At 39.8% G+C, this 17013-nt stretch overlaps 1 protein-coding gene across 2 annotated transcripts in view; it reads right to left on the reverse strand.

Annotated features, from left to right (window-relative positions):
* Window positions 1-17013, reverse strand: part of DNAAF9 (dynein axonemal assembly factor 9) — a 155646-nt gene that overhangs the window by 118289 nt on the left and 20344 nt on the right. For both annotated transcript variants that reach the window (XM_041732306.1, XM_041732304.1), the window contains exons 2-6: window positions 14464-14543; window positions 11185-11304; window positions 7635-7759; window positions 6446-6542; window positions 5263-5369 (exon numbers count right to left, since the gene is read on the reverse strand). In XM_041732306.1, coding sequence (XP_041588240.1) covers window positions 5263-5369; window positions 6446-6542; window positions 7635-7759; window positions 11185-11304; window positions 14464-14543 — 529 coding nt within the window. The remainder of the gene's footprint in view (window positions 1-5262; window positions 5370-6445; window positions 6543-7634; window positions 7760-11184; window positions 11305-14463; window positions 14544-17013) is intronic.

The raw sequence follows: 17013 nt of genomic DNA on the forward strand, positions 1-17013 counted from the left end.
GGCACTTTTCTTTTTAGTACTCTAGTTGCCTTACTCTCACCTGACTCTCCACTGCATCTTCTCAACTTAGGAAATACACTGGGTACACCCTCCCTGTGTCATAGGTTTGGAAATTTTCTTAAAGTAGTAAGCTAGTGCAATCATAGAGCTGACCTTGTCTATTTCTATCTCTCAAGGAATAACTATTTTTCATTGTTTGATGTCTAGTGTCTTGAAAACCATTGCTTCACATATTTTGTTTTTTGTTTGTTCTTTTGGTTAGGTTGAGTTCTCTCTTGGGAACAAGAGAAATCTGGTTCCTATTGTCTTATGTAAGTGACTTATTTTTCTCTTTCTGGAAGCTTTTTGTGATATTCTTTTATCCTTAGTGTTCAAAAAAGGCACAGGCAGGCTTAAGGCTTTTTCCTTCCCATTTATATTTGTTCAGTCATTTAATTTAAAAATTTTAATTCTTTATCACTGAAAATGTTTATTCTTTTTTTAAAATTTCCTTCTTTCTGATATCCCTGCTCTTTCTGCAACTATTATTTGTTGGATATGAAACTTCTTGGATTGGTTCTCTATGTCTTCTAACTTTTTACTCCTATTTTCTATCTCCTTCAATTTTTAATTTTACATTTTTAGAGAATTTCCTAACTTTACCTCCTCGCCCCTCTATTAATTTTTATCAATCATAATTTCCCAGAGCTCTTATTTTTCTTTATATTAATCTTTTACAACATAACACTTGTTCTATGGTCACCAAATCTTGTCTGGATATACTGAGAGTTTTATGTCTTAAATTTTGCTCTATCTTAATTACTTTTGGGTCTTATTCAATTGGTCTTTTTTTTTTCTTCTTTTTTTTAAATCATCTTCTTTTCCTTTTAAGTTATAGGTATTTATTTATATATTTTAGATTATTTATTTATTTATTTACTTACTTACTTATTTATTTATTTATTTATTTATTTATTTATTTATTTTTGGACCAACAGAGGGAAGCACAAGCAAGGAGAATGGGAGAGGGACAAGCAGACTCCCCACCAAGCAGGGAGCCCAACACAGGGCTCAATCCCAGGACCCTGGGATCATGTCCCAAGCAGAAGGCAGACACTCAACTGACTGAGACACCCAGGTGCCCCCAAGTTATAGGTATATAATCACATGTCTGGTGATCTGTGGTTGCCTGGGTTTACTTCCAAATGGAAAGGCTAACTGGAAGCTTTACGCTCTCAGCAGAGTTTGTCAACTACTAGAAAGTGTTTTAGGGAGAGCAGATAGGGAGAAGGCAGTTATTCAGGAGCCCTACTCCCTTATATTCTAAATTCCAAAAGACTGAATGAATATATTTGGCCTCTCTGTATTCTGGAACAGCTTTTTAAGCATCAACAGATTTTTTTTTTAAGACTTTATTTATTAATTCATGAAAGACACACAGAGAGAGAGGCAAAGACATAAGCAGCAAGAGAAGCCGGCTCCACATAGGGAGCCCATGTGGGACTCCATCCCGGGACTTCCAGAATCACGCGCTGGGCCGAAGGCAGGTACTCAACCACTGAGTCACCCAGGTGTCCCTGGATTTGATTTTTTGACAGTGCTGAATCTAATTTCTAATTTTAAATGCAAACTTTGATTTTACTAGTAATTCTGAGACTTATAATAGTTCCTATGTCATCCTTCTCCCTTTTTCTGTGTGCTCTACCTACTGTATCTCATTTCTCTTTTTACAAACTCCATTCTTAAAAGGTACAAAAGAGGTATTTTTCTCATTTTTAATTCCATTTCCTGGAGAAAATCCTTTTAAAAAGCATGCTGACCTATCTCTGCATCTAATATGCGATGGTTTCTTGCCTGCATTTTGTTGAAGATCTGTTTGTCCATAAAAAGGTAAACGAATGTCTGCTCTATAGTTACTCTCATTATTCAGAAGTTTGCTATTAGAATTCTCTCCCTGGAGAGCTGGTTGATACAAATTTCCATTACTAGGCCACAGTTTCAGCAGCTAAGAGTTGAAGAAGAGGAAGCTGGAGGCAGGGAAAGCCCTATCAGAAGAACTTCCTTGTGCTGTTTCCAGGAAGAGTTCTCTATACTTATAATTCAGTTTGGCCCAGCCTAAATGCCAAGTAAATCTTATGTGAATATGGCTTCCTTTCTCATGCTGGCATGCAGTACAGTACATCTGGGACAAAACATCCTCTGGGTTAATGACTTCTTTAAAATTCTTAAAAGAATTTTTAAAAACTAAGCTTTAAGTGTCTGTAGTTCTCCTTCTCTTGGCCTTCATTAAGGCTCCAGAGTCTTTCTGACACAGGCAGTTATCAGGCCTTAGGTGTGTGACCCAGAGTGGAATACCGCTCCATATCCTATAGGCTGGTAAGGAAGGGAACCAAGGTAGGGGAGAATGAGAGAAAAACAAAAGGAAAGTATTTGAGAGAATGACAATTAGCAGCTACAAAGAAAGGCAGGATCTAGAGAAAGTCATCTTGAAAGAAGACTTATAGTAGCCTCACTATATGACCTGTGCAGTTTCCTCCTCACTGTCCATTCTACCCCATTAAAACACCACCCTACAGGAAAGATCTGCATTATCTATTATCTTTTTTTTTAAAGATTTATTTATTTATTTATTCATTCATTCATTCATTCATGACAGACATAGAGAGAGAGAGAGAGAGGCAGAGACACAGGCAGAGGGAGAAGCAGGCTCCATGCTGGGAGCCCGACGCAGAACTCGATCCCAGGACTCTAGGATCACACCCTGGGCCAAAGGCAAGCGCTAAACCACTAAGCCACCCAGGGATCCCCTGCATTATCTTTTAAATTATTTTTGGAAGAGGATTTACTGGGGTGCCTGGCTAGCTCAGTCTACGTAGAGCGTGAGATTCTTGACTACAGGGTCATGAGTTCAAGGCCCATGCTGGCCATGGAACCTACTTAAAGAAAGGAAGGCCATCTTGTTTCTTTTGGATATGTCTATATAGTACAATACACCTTAAGGCAGGAGCCAGAAGGCCTGCCCCATTTGGTTTGCATTAACCCTGCAGCCTCCTACTGTACTACTTTTTTTTTTATAAGTAGGCCCCACACCCAGCATAGAATCCAGTGTAGAGGGCAGCCCCGGTGGCGCAGCGGTTTAGTGCCGCCTGCAGCCCAGGGCATGATCCTGGAGTCCCGGGATCGAGTCCCACGTCGGGCTCTCTGCATGGAGCCTGCTTCTCCCTCTGCCTGTGTCTCTGCCTCTCTCTCTCTCTCTGCATCTCTATGAATAAATAAATAAAATCTTAAAAAAAAAAAAAAAGAATCCAGTGTAGAGCCCAATGCAAGGCTTGAACTCAAGACCCTGAGATCAAGACCTGACCTGTGATCAACAATCGGACATTTAACTGAGCCACCTAGCTACCTCATGTCCCTACTCTTCTAAATTAAAGAGCATAGAGGGGCCTGGGTGGCTCAGTTGGCTGACTCTTGATTTTGGCTCAGGTTGTGATCTCATGGTAGTGAGAGCACATGGTGGCAGGCTCCATGCTTAGCAGGGAGTCTACTTCCTTCCCTCTCCCATTGCCCCTCCTCCCACCCGTGCTTGCTTGCTCTCTATCTCTCAAATAAATAAATACATCTCAAAAAATAAAATTAAATAAACAAATAAATAAATATATAAACAAATAAACCATGTCTCTCAAATAAATAAGAGAGCTTTACTTCCTAGCAGAGGCAGCTCCCATAGCTTTGCTGAAGTTCTGCTACTTATAGTTAATGTGAGAATACTATAGTTTGGAGCAAGAAAAGTAGAGTCCAACTGGTGTACTTCTCTTCAACCCTACATCCTATGTTCTTTCCACATTACAGGATGTGGAAATCCTGTATTGTGGAAATCAGACAAGAATTCACTCAACTGATAGGGACAACGCTACTTCTTGGAAGGAAGGGTAGTAATTAGCCCTGGGTCATGCCTCCAAAGGTCCCACCTACTTTATGCCTAATAGTATGTCCCCATTTTGAGCATGTCAATGCTCACTTCTTGTTTTTGTGCTGGGGGCAGGTCATCTCACCGGGAGACACCTATAGTGACGAGGCTAACCTATGAGGCCATCCTCCTTAATATGCACTCTGGGTGGCCTCCTCCTAGACTCAAGCATTAATTCAGTTAACAAAGATCTATGTGTCATCTCCTAGATGGAAGGATTAGTGAAATAAGATAAAGTTCTTTTTTTTTTTTAAAGATTTTATTTATTTATTCATGAGAGACACACAGAGAGAGGCAGAGACAGAGGCAGAGGGAGAAGCAGGCTCTATGCAGGGAGCCTGACATGGGACTCAATCCTGGGTCTCCAGGATCAGGCTCTGGGCTGAAGACAGCACTAAACTGCTGAGCCACCCAGGCTGCCTGAAATTAAGACACAGTTCTTGACACAAAAGATAACCCTTTTTTAAAAAAAGATTTTATTTATTTATGAGAGACATAGAGAGGGAGAAGCAGGCCCCATTCAGGGAGCCTGACACGGGACTTGATCCTGGGTCTCGCCCTGGGCCGAAGGTGGCACTAAACCGCTGAGCCATCAGGCTGCCCCAAAAGATAACCCTTTTATTCCTCTAGTATGCTGTACTTATCCAAAATTCTGCACTGTCCTTTTCATTGCTCTTGAACAGTTCTTCAATTATATGAATTTCTGAGATACAAACAACAATGAAAAAACTGTTTTTGTTCGCAAGGAGCTTCCAATCCAGAGGCCAAGAGTGGTAGGTACATGAGCAGGGGTGTGTGAAAATGTGTTATATAGGACAAAAAAAGGGACACCTGGATGGCTCAGTGGTTGAGCACCTGCCTTCAGCTCAGAGCATGATCCTGGAGTGCTGGAATGAAGTCCCACATCAGGCTCCCCACAGGGAGCCTGCTTCTCCCTCTGCCTGATCTCTGTCTGTGTCTCTCATGAATAAATAAATAACATCTTAAAAAAAAAAAAACAGGACAAAAAAAGCTGCAAGTGGAATCAGCCTACAGTGCTACAGGAGCACACAGAAAAACAGTGGATTCAGAATGGGGAAAAGAGAGAAAAGAGGACAGAGAGAAACTCCTAAAAGAAAGGACACAGGAGTTTAGTTTTAGGACTAGCTTTGCATAGCATCTATTTTCCATTTCAGGTTCTTTAACTTGCTCCATACTCTTGAGAGACCACTGCTAGCTTTTCAGAGTGTTATAATGATCACACTCACATTGTAGGGGCCTGTCATAAAGACAGCAAATGGCAGACAAAAGTCAGGCATACTGCTTTTCATACATACCTCGTATTTCATGGTAAAAAATCCATCCCCTCCAATGCCCTCAAGTGCAAAGGCTTGTACAATTGGCCATTTCTCTACTACAAACATATCAAATATCTGCAAATGACCTACAGGAATCAAATAAAACAACATGTATCAAATACCATCCTGGATATAACAGTCTACATCTGATCTAATGTGGTTAGACAGGCATCATATCTCACAAGTTCACCAACAGCCATATTTAGCAAAATAAGACAGATAAAGTGGTTAGATATTAAAACTAGAAATATAAAATGAAAGCCAAAGAAAATTCAAACCATAACAAGTTACATAAATGCAGATTTCTCTATAGTATATATTCACATTCTGGCTTCCTAAGTAAGTAAGTTAGTAAATAAATAGTGGTCTATTACATCTGACTTGCATCACTTAGTGGATATAATTATTAACAGACCCAAACTTGGCTCTTCCCCCTTAAGAAACATAGCCAATCAACTTCCTCAAGGGAAAAGTACCCAATCAAAAGTTTTCCTTTCTTAGAGCAATAGCTCCAGTGCATAAAGTTTTTTTTTTTTAAATAAGATATAAGCACCATAAACTTGTTGATTTTTTCCTTAATTTTTACACATCATTTTTGAGCCTTACTATCAGCATATTTTTAATAGCTACCGGAATTACTATTTCTTATTAACAACAGGCTCCACAGCTATACTCTACTTATAGTTTTTTTTTTTTTTTTTTAATTTATTTATTTATGATAGTCACAGAGAGAGAGAGAGAGAGGCAGAGACACAGGCGGAGGGAGAAGCAGGCTCCATGCACCGGGAGCCCGATGTGGGATTCGATCCTGGGTCTCCAGGATCGCGCCCTGGGCCAAAGGCAGGCGCCAAACCGCTGCGCCACCCAGGGATCCCCTATACTCTACTTATAGTTAAGTGGCACAGCTAGATGGCAACTATGGTAAATCCCTTATCAGTTCTTGTATCTGACTAGATGGCCTGCTGTGTTTTACAGAAATTTCAGTTATGAGTACCAGCGTGCACAGAAAAATCCCCAAATTTCATTCTGCTTGATTCTCTGCCTTTAGTGAAAATAGATCAATGCATTTCCCAGCTGAATGCTTCAAATGGAAGGAGAAGTAGAAACACTGGATTCACACATCTAAGCAAGGTTCTGATACAGCTTGCTGTCAGATACTTACCTTGGGAGCTATAAGGAATGCCAATTCTACTACAGTCTCGAACCATGTCCACAAAGCTGGCAATTTTAAATTCTTCTGCAGCTTCCTCATCTTCATACTGAAGAAGGAAATTGAGAGGAAAACAGGCTCTGAGGAGATATCATGCAAAACCCCCTACTTTCTTGGTATTTTATCAGAGTTCTCTCAAATGACATTTATAGAGGACTGCACTAAGAGGGTGTTTCCAAAGCCAAATTTTTGTGTTTGCTGGTCAGAAACACTTGTCATTCCTTTGTCTTAACACCATGCATTAAAATCACTCAAAATGGATCAGATACCTATATGCAAGACAGAAAACTTGCTTCAAAAATTCCCCAAAAGCTCATATGGAAAGAAGCGTTCTTCCCAAGTTGTTCAAGGGTCAACTGAACATCAGTATCTTTTATAATTTTTATTTTTTTGTTAGATTATAAGTCTGTTGTGTTATTTTAGTGATTGGTTAGGATTTATAATAAATATCTTTAACTTAAAAAAAAGAAGTAAAGGTTTTTGAACCATATTAGGTCACCGTTTCCATGAAATCCTAAATCTCAAGTTCCGATTGCCAGCCAAATTCTTCAAAAGAGCCCAAAAGGAAACAAATACCAAAAAAATCCAAACACAGAACTGTTACAAAAGCTTATCAAGGGCAGCCCCGGTGGCTCAGCGGTTTAGCGCCGCCTACAGCCCGGGGCGTGATCCTGGAGACCTGGGATTGAGTCCCACATCCGGCTCCCTGCATGGAGCCTGCTTCTCCCTCTGCCTGTGTCTCTGCCTCTCTCTCTCTCCTCTCTGTGTATTCTCATGAATAAATAAATAAAATCTTAAAAAAAAAAAAAAAAAAAGCTTATCAAACTCTCTTGAGGCAATCCATGGCACTAGTCCCCCTAAGAGAATGGGTGCAGGCTGGTGATAAACAAGCAGGACAGGAAGCTAGGGTGACAAGCCTATGACTAGGTCCCAATTTGAAGAGTCCCTTTGTCTATCAAGCATACAATTCATCTATAAAGTAGCCTCATAACGAATTATAAAAAGTTCCACGAGAACAACTTTTTTGTGTAATGATATCCTGCAATTTGATTTTTTTAAGGGGCCTCCTGTTCCAGATCTATACTTTCCTGAAAGAGTATCCTTAGTGTCTCTAAGTGCCTATTCTGTCTTTTCTCCTTACCTCATTTTCGGTCATGCAGTGGAAATGCAGATTTCTCCAATGTGCCACATAGGGTATGAGATAGCGATAGTTTACAGGATTACAATACAGATGGACACTATCTGATTTAATCAATATAATTACATCTGTAAGGAAAACACAAATCACAACACTGTCAAAGGCATTTCCTTTACACATTTTCTACTCACATAACTAATAATACCACTAAAACTATTTCAGAGACATGGAACAAAACTCTAAACTGAAAGTTCTTTAACTAGGCAACTTGCCTCAAAGTGACTTGTGGAACACTCACATGTGGGGAGCAAGGATTTTCTAGTTCCCATGAAATGCTCCCACTACTGTGACTCTCTGGTTATGACAATGGAGGCACAGAATAAGTCAAAAGAACAGCCTATGGGGTGTTCTGCTTTTGCAAAGTTGAACACTGTCAAATCTGTGGTACCAGACTTAGCTGTGTACTTTGCTACACAGATAATACCAAATGGAAGCTTGATAGCCTAAAGCCACTGAGGCAGGAAATATCATCAAATATGGCCAGTGATGGTTCTTCTGCAGACATCAATGTCTAAATCTCCTGGCTGTCAGTTCAAGGCAATCATGGGCCTGACAACATCACTGTTCAGCTCTGGGAAGGGTTACTGTGTAAGCGGTGAACTCTGTACACAGGAAAGGCTGAGAGGAAGGAAGTAGAGGCCAAGTGGATAAAGCTTCTATAAATAGATTAGCAGCTCACAGACTTAAGGAATAACCATGGATATTGGTGGGTCAAATAAATAAAACAATCCCAAGGGTGCAAATAAACCTAAATAAGTTAATAGAAGAGCCATGAAATGGGGCAGGAATATTAAAGCAGTTTTAAGATTGAGAAAGAAAGCAGTCATAATTCTAGAAGAAAAGCAGAGCTCCATTGCATGGCTCCTCAGAAACCAGAGCAATCTGAGGCATCTTTCTAATAAGATGATGCTAGGGAAGTTGCTGGAGGAGGTGGCTGGAAGTAAGCAAAGCGTGGAGGCAAGGAGCATCTGAAACTGCAGGGTTAGGGCAATGCCAACACAGTAACACAACCATATTCTACAAATGTCTGACAGCCCATATTCTACAAAAACCTAAGTCTGATGAATATGGACTGCAGCTGACCACCCCACTGGGTGGCCTCTTAAAATAAAACTCCATGATGCTCACTTTTGATTTCTCAAAAATCATTCTGTGTCTCACACCCAGTTAGACGCAGGTGTCCAGGGAACACAGTCTGGAGTAGCGTATTCACTGCTGACTCTCAGTTAAGCACTAGAATCAAAAGGGGGCAAGGGATGGGACACAGGTCACCTCTTATCCTGTTGGTCTTCATATAGGCCTTCTAAGAACCTTGCCCTGAATCACTTGTAGATTGTCTGCTGAGGAATGAGAGTTTAAAGTCACCTGGAGAGCCTGAAGGGGCTTCCTGCATAGACTGTGTTCTTCTACACTAATGTGTAACACTTCACAAGGAATTAGGATCCAGTAAAAGAAATAGTGCAACAATTACTAAAATTAAGCCTTCTCAGAATCTCATAGGACTCTGATATCATTGCTCTGAACTAAATTAACAGAGTAAAAGATGAAAGTGTAAGAAAATTGGATGAATATGTAAACTATTTTTTAAAGCTTTTTAAAAAATAAATCCTTCATGTAGGCTTCTTTTCCTCTCATATAGAGATCACAATGTAAACACATAAAGCCCGTGATCTCAGCTTGCCAACTACTTGGATTTAAAAAATGAATTTACTAATTCATTTTCAATTCATTAACGATTAATTCAAAGAAAATACTCATTTCATAAGCAACCATTGTGCCACGTGGCAGAATAAAGATAATGATAAACAAAAAGCACACCTTTGAGGATTTAAACTATTCCCTTAATTTCAGTACTACAATATCCTTAGCAATTTTGGCTGCAGTGAAATATGTGGCTGGTATAAGCATCTGTCTTTCTGTAATTCTAAATGGCTGCCAAGATGAATTCTTTTTTTTTTTTTTTAAGTAGGCTCCGCGCAGGGCTGGAACTTAGGACCAGGAGATGAAGACCTGAGCTGAGATCAAGAGACACTTAACTGACTGAGCCACCCAGGCACTCCAAGATGAACTCTTTCTAAACCAGCAGATGTTGTCAGCATAAAGCAGCATTTTTAAAAATCAAAATCTAGGGGATCCCTGGGTGGCTCAGTGGTTTGGCACCTGCCTTTGGCCCAGGGCGTGATCCTAGAGTCCCAGAATCTAGTCCCATGTCAGGCTCCCTGCATGGAGACTGCTTCTCCCTCTGCCTGTGTTTCTGCCTCTCTTTCTCTCTGTGTGTCTCATGAATAAATAAATAAAATCTTTAAAAAAAATCAAAATCTGAAATTGAAAGAATTTTTTTTAAAAAAGATTTTATTTATTTATTCATGAGAGATACACAGAGAGAGGCAGAGACACAGGCAGGGGGAGAAGCAAGCTCCCTGTAGGGAGCCCAATGCCGGGACTTGATCCTGGGACCCTGGGAGCCAAAGGCAGCCGCTCAACCATTAAGTCACCCAGGCGTCCGTGAAAGTGAAAAAAATTTAATGGAAGTTATAATTGCAGCCTGCTTTTTCTGTACTTCCTAGTAAAAAGGAAATCTTTAATCAATAAGGATAAACATTGTTAAGGATTTTACCACAGAAGAATTTTCATACACACTAGACCAGGGTTCCTTAACCTTAGAACTATTGACAGTTTAAACCAGATCATTCTTTGTTGGGGGAGGGGAGGGGAGCCCTGTCCTGTGCACTGCAGATGTTTAGTAGCTACTCTGTCCAGTTTTGACAATCAAAAATGTCTTCAGATATTGCCAAATGTCTATTGGGGAATAAAACTGCTCTACTTTAAAACCACTGCACAATATCCACTGCAAGATTACTCCAATGTCAATATTCAATATCATATGCTTGCTTTCATGTACTCCCCAGCTGCTTCACAAGAGCTGTCTGTCTCTTGTCCAGTTTGATTTGTCTACTCCTGTGTCTCCTGATCCATCTGGCAGACAAGTCATGATGCTAAGTATGTGATATCAGAGACAGCTCCTGGGCATCAGCCCACAACAGCATCTACACAGGGAGAGTGTCTCAGAGCTGAAGAAAGGGGAATGTAAGCAGAAAGCCTCCATTGTAATCATGGGCATCCTCATGAATTAAAGTCACACAGAAAACAATTCCCAAAGACAGAGCAGGACAAAGAGCCTTTGTTCCTAAGCTGAAAATCCACATGAAGTCTTCCTTGTAGGAGTAGCCAGGAGGCTCATCCTTTACTCACAATTGAATGTGCTTTCACAGGACAACAGCATATAATGTGAACCTCCCAACATGTAAAGGCAGTGGGCAATTCAGAGGAAAACTGGTCTATCTTGCCAAGAAGATATAAAGTCAAACTGATACACACTTTTTCCCCTAAAGCTGCTTTACCCACTAAACATATTCTGAAAACTACTTGTCACTAGTCTTGTATCAACCAGGTTACTAACAGGAGTGTATTACATAATACTATATATACTTACCATCTAGAACTTCTTCAGAAAACCCTGTTTTCTCAAAATCACTTGTATTCTGATTGTACAAACCAAACAGAAGATAATTCGCCAGTTCTCTGCAGCCTTCATTGTACCTGCTATCAATTCCTGCAAGGCAAAGAAGGCTCTGATCAGCTGTACTATGGGACACAAATGAATCCTAATGATTTGCCCCTGCTTACCAAACCCTGATGATTAAGGCAGAAGCTCACATCAGTTTTATCCAGAAACCAAATTAAGCAACTCTGTGAAAGAAGCATCAAGTACTCTTAGTTGGACTTCAAAATCTATATAGTTTAGACAATTATATACCATACATTATTGAAGTTATTAATTTCTAAAACGCAATTTTTGAGTATAGAAAGCAGAAAATATGGTCCAGGTCCTGGCATGGAATTCCATATTTTTCAGATGGAATAGGTATATGGGATAAAAAATATTCACTTCTCAAAGACAGCTTTACTAAAACATGAAAGATAAGTAAAAGTAGATTAAGGTGGCTTGAAAAGTACTCAAAGAAGTGAAAAAGAGGACAAATGACACCCATCATTTTTACAAATATTTATCAGGCTCAAGGCCCAGAACTGTGTTGGATGCTGGAGTGTGTGGTAAACATGCCTGCAAATGGCCCCCATGAAGCTTACAGTCTAGTTGGGCTGAGGTCAAAGACAAAAGAAATTAAACAATACTGCTTCCACTTCTACCTGTCAATGGCATGGGCATATGTACTACCTGGTTCCTGAGTATCTATGAAAGCCCAGAGCTATGACTCTGGGCAAACAGAACGTGTCACAGGCAGGTGGTAGGTAGCTGTCTATGTGAGGCTGAGGAAGGAGTTAGAGCAGAAAGAGCTCCAAGAATAGAAATATGGCTGGAGCCTGGGAAAGAGGACTATTAATGGTAGCTCAGAGAAGTGAAAAATAAAAAGTAATGGTCACTTAGACCACAGGGGTCCAGGGACTACCTGTGGCAAGGAATTCTAATATAAGAGAACTCCCTTCTCAGTTGAGATCAAAGCAGCACAGCCCGGTTCTACCCCATTCAGTGCTTCAGTGAAGGGAGGGGTGAAAAAGAATCAAAAGCCAGAATGGACTCACTTATCCAAGTCCCAAAGTTTAGAAGGCCACAGAGTTAAAAATAAATAGTAGACTGGGCAGACCTAGCATCAGCATGTACACTTCTAATAGTTCCAGCCACATAAATTGCTGACATGAAAAAGATTGACCATGTAAACTTAAAGGCAAAAGAAACTATATGTAGGCACCATGCTTTAGCTGACAAAGTTGTTTCTCATAGGGGTCCTAGGGGTTAATAATTCTGATATGGATATATATGTCTATTGGAATTCAGTAAACTGACAGTAGATGATGGTTGCCAATTTTTTTACTGGTGAAGTAGTTTATAGATATTCAAAAGGGGGAAGCTAGAATAATCTATCTGGTAATTGGGTAGGCTTGAGATATTAATATTAATTCATGTTTAACTTAATATAGATACAGATGACTCATAACATTTACAGGTAATGTACACATAAGTATTTTGTTATTTTTGTCAGCTACCCTATGGCCTAGAAGCAATGACATCCCAGTAGTAACAAGAGTGTATCCAATGCCCAGATCCTGGCTTCTAATACCATTCTCCAATAGAAGGAACCCCAGCACTCCTTAGAGAAATGCTGATTCTAGGACTGGAGCAGAAATACACAAAATAAGCCTAGAGGATCTTACAATGCCAAAAAGTACAGAAGTACTAAACAAACAAAACTTTGGTGGAGGGGCATATTTCAAATGGAGGTACACAAAATCAACTGATATAACAGCTTAAGTAATGAACAGGTGCTTTTATTCAAAGGTAAATTCATGGCAAAGACAGCCTCCACTCTTCTGAGAGTTGGAGCTGGAGAGAGAATACAATGAGTGTTGTTTAAACATCTGAAACCTCTGGCAGGAATTCCAGGTCCACCACAACTATGTTTTTATGGAGACCCACCAACCTCTGGGCTGAGTAGTAGAATCAGGATTCAAACCCAAAACCTGCCTAGCTCCAGAGTGCATGTTTTTAACTACTCTGCCCACTGCCTCTCCTAAGCCTAAATGCAAGTGCTGTTAAGTGAAAACACGAAATTATGCATAGAATATCTGAGGAAAGACAAATAAGAACCTAGTAATGGTCTGCTTCTGGGAAGGAAATTGGGTGGTTGATAGACAAACCACCAGACCTAACAATTCTACTTCCACGACTCAATACTATGGATATAAATGAAAATGAGATATCTGAATCTGATCTTTCAGAGATCAGTGTTGACATCCTAAACACAAAACACCTATATTCTTTCCCTTTTGGTCAGTATTCCACTGTTCACAAACATCTGTGTCATGAAACTACCTCTTATACATTAATTCATTCAATAGTATTTATTGAGGTATTCTCTATGTCAGGCACAATTTTAGGTGTTGGGAATTCAAGAGTGAACAAAACAGGCAAAAAAATCTCTCCTATCACTATTTGCCTCCTCAAATCTATTTAATATACTTACCTTCCAACATTCTACCCTGGTTTTTTTGCTCAAAGCTATCCACCAATTTTACTACATATGTTCATTTTCTCATGCCTCAACATTATCTGTTTTCTGAAGTCACTCAGAATGTATCTATGTACCCAAAGAAGACCAATTAGAGATAGAAAAATCTCCAAGAAAAAAAAAAGGAAAAATCGCCAGGATTTATTGTCAAATGAAAATTTAAAAATTAGGTTAACAACAGTGTGAATAAAATATTTCCATTTGTGTTTAAAGAAAAAGATACAACTGACAATGCTATTTCCCAAGAGTAGAATTGGGTATCTGGGATGGTTACGAAGCTCTGTTCATTATCATTGGAGCACTGTCTTAATTTTTAAATTATATGATGCATTTTCATAATAAAAAATGTAAAGAACAAGTAAATGCCCAGTTCTGCCACTCAATGGTCCCGAGCAAGTCTGTTCCATCTCCTGTTTCAGTTTCTCCCTCTGTAAAAAAGAGATAACACTGCTCTCTTCTAAGAATGCTGTGAGGAGAAATGAGATAGTATATACAAAGTGCCTGCCCTGTGATAGAGGCTCCTCATCCCATTGACATCTCATCTGACCTCATTAGAGCAGCAACAGATTTCACAGGAACAAGAGCTGGGAGAAGGAGACTAAGTCAAAGCTTATCTCACAATGATACTATTATTAATATCTTCCTTGAACATAAGCTAAGTTACCCCAACTCGTTAAAGTACTGACCAAGGATGCAGAGGATCCCATCGGGTTGAGACTTGCTGCTCTGGGTCAAGATGCTCTGAACCTGGCGGAGTCGGCTGCAGCTGCAACAAGAACAGAAATCAACTCCTAAGTGTCAGCACAAGAAGACATGAAGAAGAGGACTGATGCTAGGAATGGAAACTTGTCCTTGCCTGGTTTTGGTATCAGAACTATAACACGAACTGGGAAGTTCTTCCTTCTCTTCTATTTTCTGGAAGAGATTATGCAGATTTACCTGAAGCCTAAATCTGAACTGCTGATTACAAACTGGACAGTCTGTGGCTCTGTAATTCAATAGAGGCTGGAGCCAAAGGCCCTCCCATGATCAATGCTGGACAGGACTGGATTTTAGCAGCTGACCAGAAGGCTCTCCAAGGACTTCTCAGTTTTGAGGATTATCAAAGAAAGGTTTCCACACTGATTTGCCCTAACCGTGGTCCCCATCAGTTTGCCAAAAACAAAAATGAAAAACATATAAAAACCAAAAAACTGGCTTAAGGACTTAAATGAAGCTCTGATTCATTACCACAACTAATCTCAGAGTGTCAGCAAAGGATATTTGTTCCCATTTCTGTGCAGATCTATTCCTGTAGCCTCAGGGGTACATCCTCCTCCCAAACAAAGCATGAGAGGCACTCCCAGACATTAATATCACTTCTAAGGATTCCCTGCTCTCCATACCAGCCCCTCCTCCTTCCTAGCAGTTTCAGAAAAAGGTGCTCAATTTCCTGCTTAAGACTGATCCTTCTACTAGATCTCTCCCTGTCATCTCCAGGTTCAGGATCTGCCTCCACTATTTATTCCCTAACACTCCTATATTTAATTTTTCCCTTATGGTCAACATATTTCCAGCCTTACCACATCATTACTAACTAAGATCCTCCACAAACCAACTTTACTGTTTCATCTATAACAATCAGACTTCATCCCCACTCCTTGTTGAATCTGCTCCATTATACTACTACTCACTGAAACAACAGTGTTCAGCCAAACAACACTATTTCTCTTTCCTGAATTCTTTTTCCCCCCCAGATTCTTTCTGATATTTTCATTCAAGTTATCCATTCCTGACTTACTGGTCATTATTATTATCTTCCCTCAAGATGTTTGCATATACCACCTAACATCAAAATCAAAGACAGTTGGGATGCCTGGGTGGCTCAGAGGTTAAGAGTATGCCTTCTGGCTCAGGGCATGATCCTGGAGTCCTGGGATAGAGTCCTACAACGGGCTTGCTGCATGGAGCCTGCTTCTCCCTCTGCCTGTGACTCTGCCTCTCTCTCTCTCTCTCCTTGTCTCTCATGAATAAATAAATCTTAAAAAAAAAAAAAAAATCAAAGACAGTACTCCCAGGAAAAAAAGCTACCAACCAATATTCATCATGAATATAGCTGTAAAAACTTTTAAGAAAAATTAGTAAATAGAATTCAACAACATAAGAAGAATTATACACCATAACAAAGAGGGATTTGCCCCAGGGAAACAAGATTGGTTTATTATTGGTAAATCAATCAGTATAATCCATCGTCCTAACAGGCTACAGAAGAAAAAAACAAACAACTATATTGATGCAGAAAAATCATTTGACAAAATTCAACACTCATTCACAGTAAAAACCCTCAGAAAACTAGGAATTAATATTATGATAGTGAAAGACTGAATGTTCTTGTCCTAAAAGGAGGAACAAGAAAAAATGTCTGCTCTTATCACTCCTATTCAAAATGATATTGGAAGTTATAGCTAGTGTAATAAGGCAAAAAAAAGGAAATAAGAGACACAGAGACTGAAAAGGAGGAAAACTATCCCTATTTGTGGATGACATATGGCTTATGTAGGGAATCTCATGGAATCCATAAAAAAAAATCCTAGAATTACTAAGTGAGTTCAACAAGGTTGCAAGGTCAGCTATTAAAAACCCTAGGGCAGCCCGGGTGAATCAGTGGTTTAGCGCCGCCTTCGGCCCAGGGCCTGATCCTGGAGACCCAGGATCGAGTTCCACACTGGGCTCCCTGCATGGAGCCTGCTTCTCCCTCTGCCTGTGTCTCTGCCTCTCTCTCTCTCATGAATAAATAAAATCTTAAAAAAAAAAAAATCAACTCTATTTCTATATCAAAGCAATGAACACATGGAAACCAAAATTAAAAACAGACTATCATTTAAATATAAATTTAAGAAAACATGTATAGGATTTACATGCTAAAAACAGTAAAACACTGATTAAGGAAATCAAAGAAGGGGCACCTGGGTGGCTCAGTCAGTTGAGCATTAGAACTTTGGTTTTGGCTCGGGGTAGTGAGATGGAGCCCCATGTTGGGCTCCACACTCAGCATGCTGGAGATTCTCTCCCTCTGCCTCCTCCTCTTTCCCTCCTCCCGCTCACGTGTGCTCTTTCTCTCCCTCTCAATAAATAAATAAAATCTTTTTTTTTTTTTTTTTAAGGAAATTGAAGAAGATCTAAGTAAATGGAGAAACACTGTGTCCATGGATTGGAAGACTCAAGACAGTATTGATATCAATTCTCTCTATATTGAT

The sequence above is a fragment of the Vulpes lagopus genome, chromosome 18 (genome assembly GCF_018345385.1).
Source record: "Vulpes lagopus strain Blue_001 chromosome 18, ASM1834538v1, whole genome shotgun sequence".
Lineage (NCBI taxonomy): Eukaryota > Metazoa > Chordata > Mammalia > Carnivora > Canidae > Vulpes > Vulpes lagopus.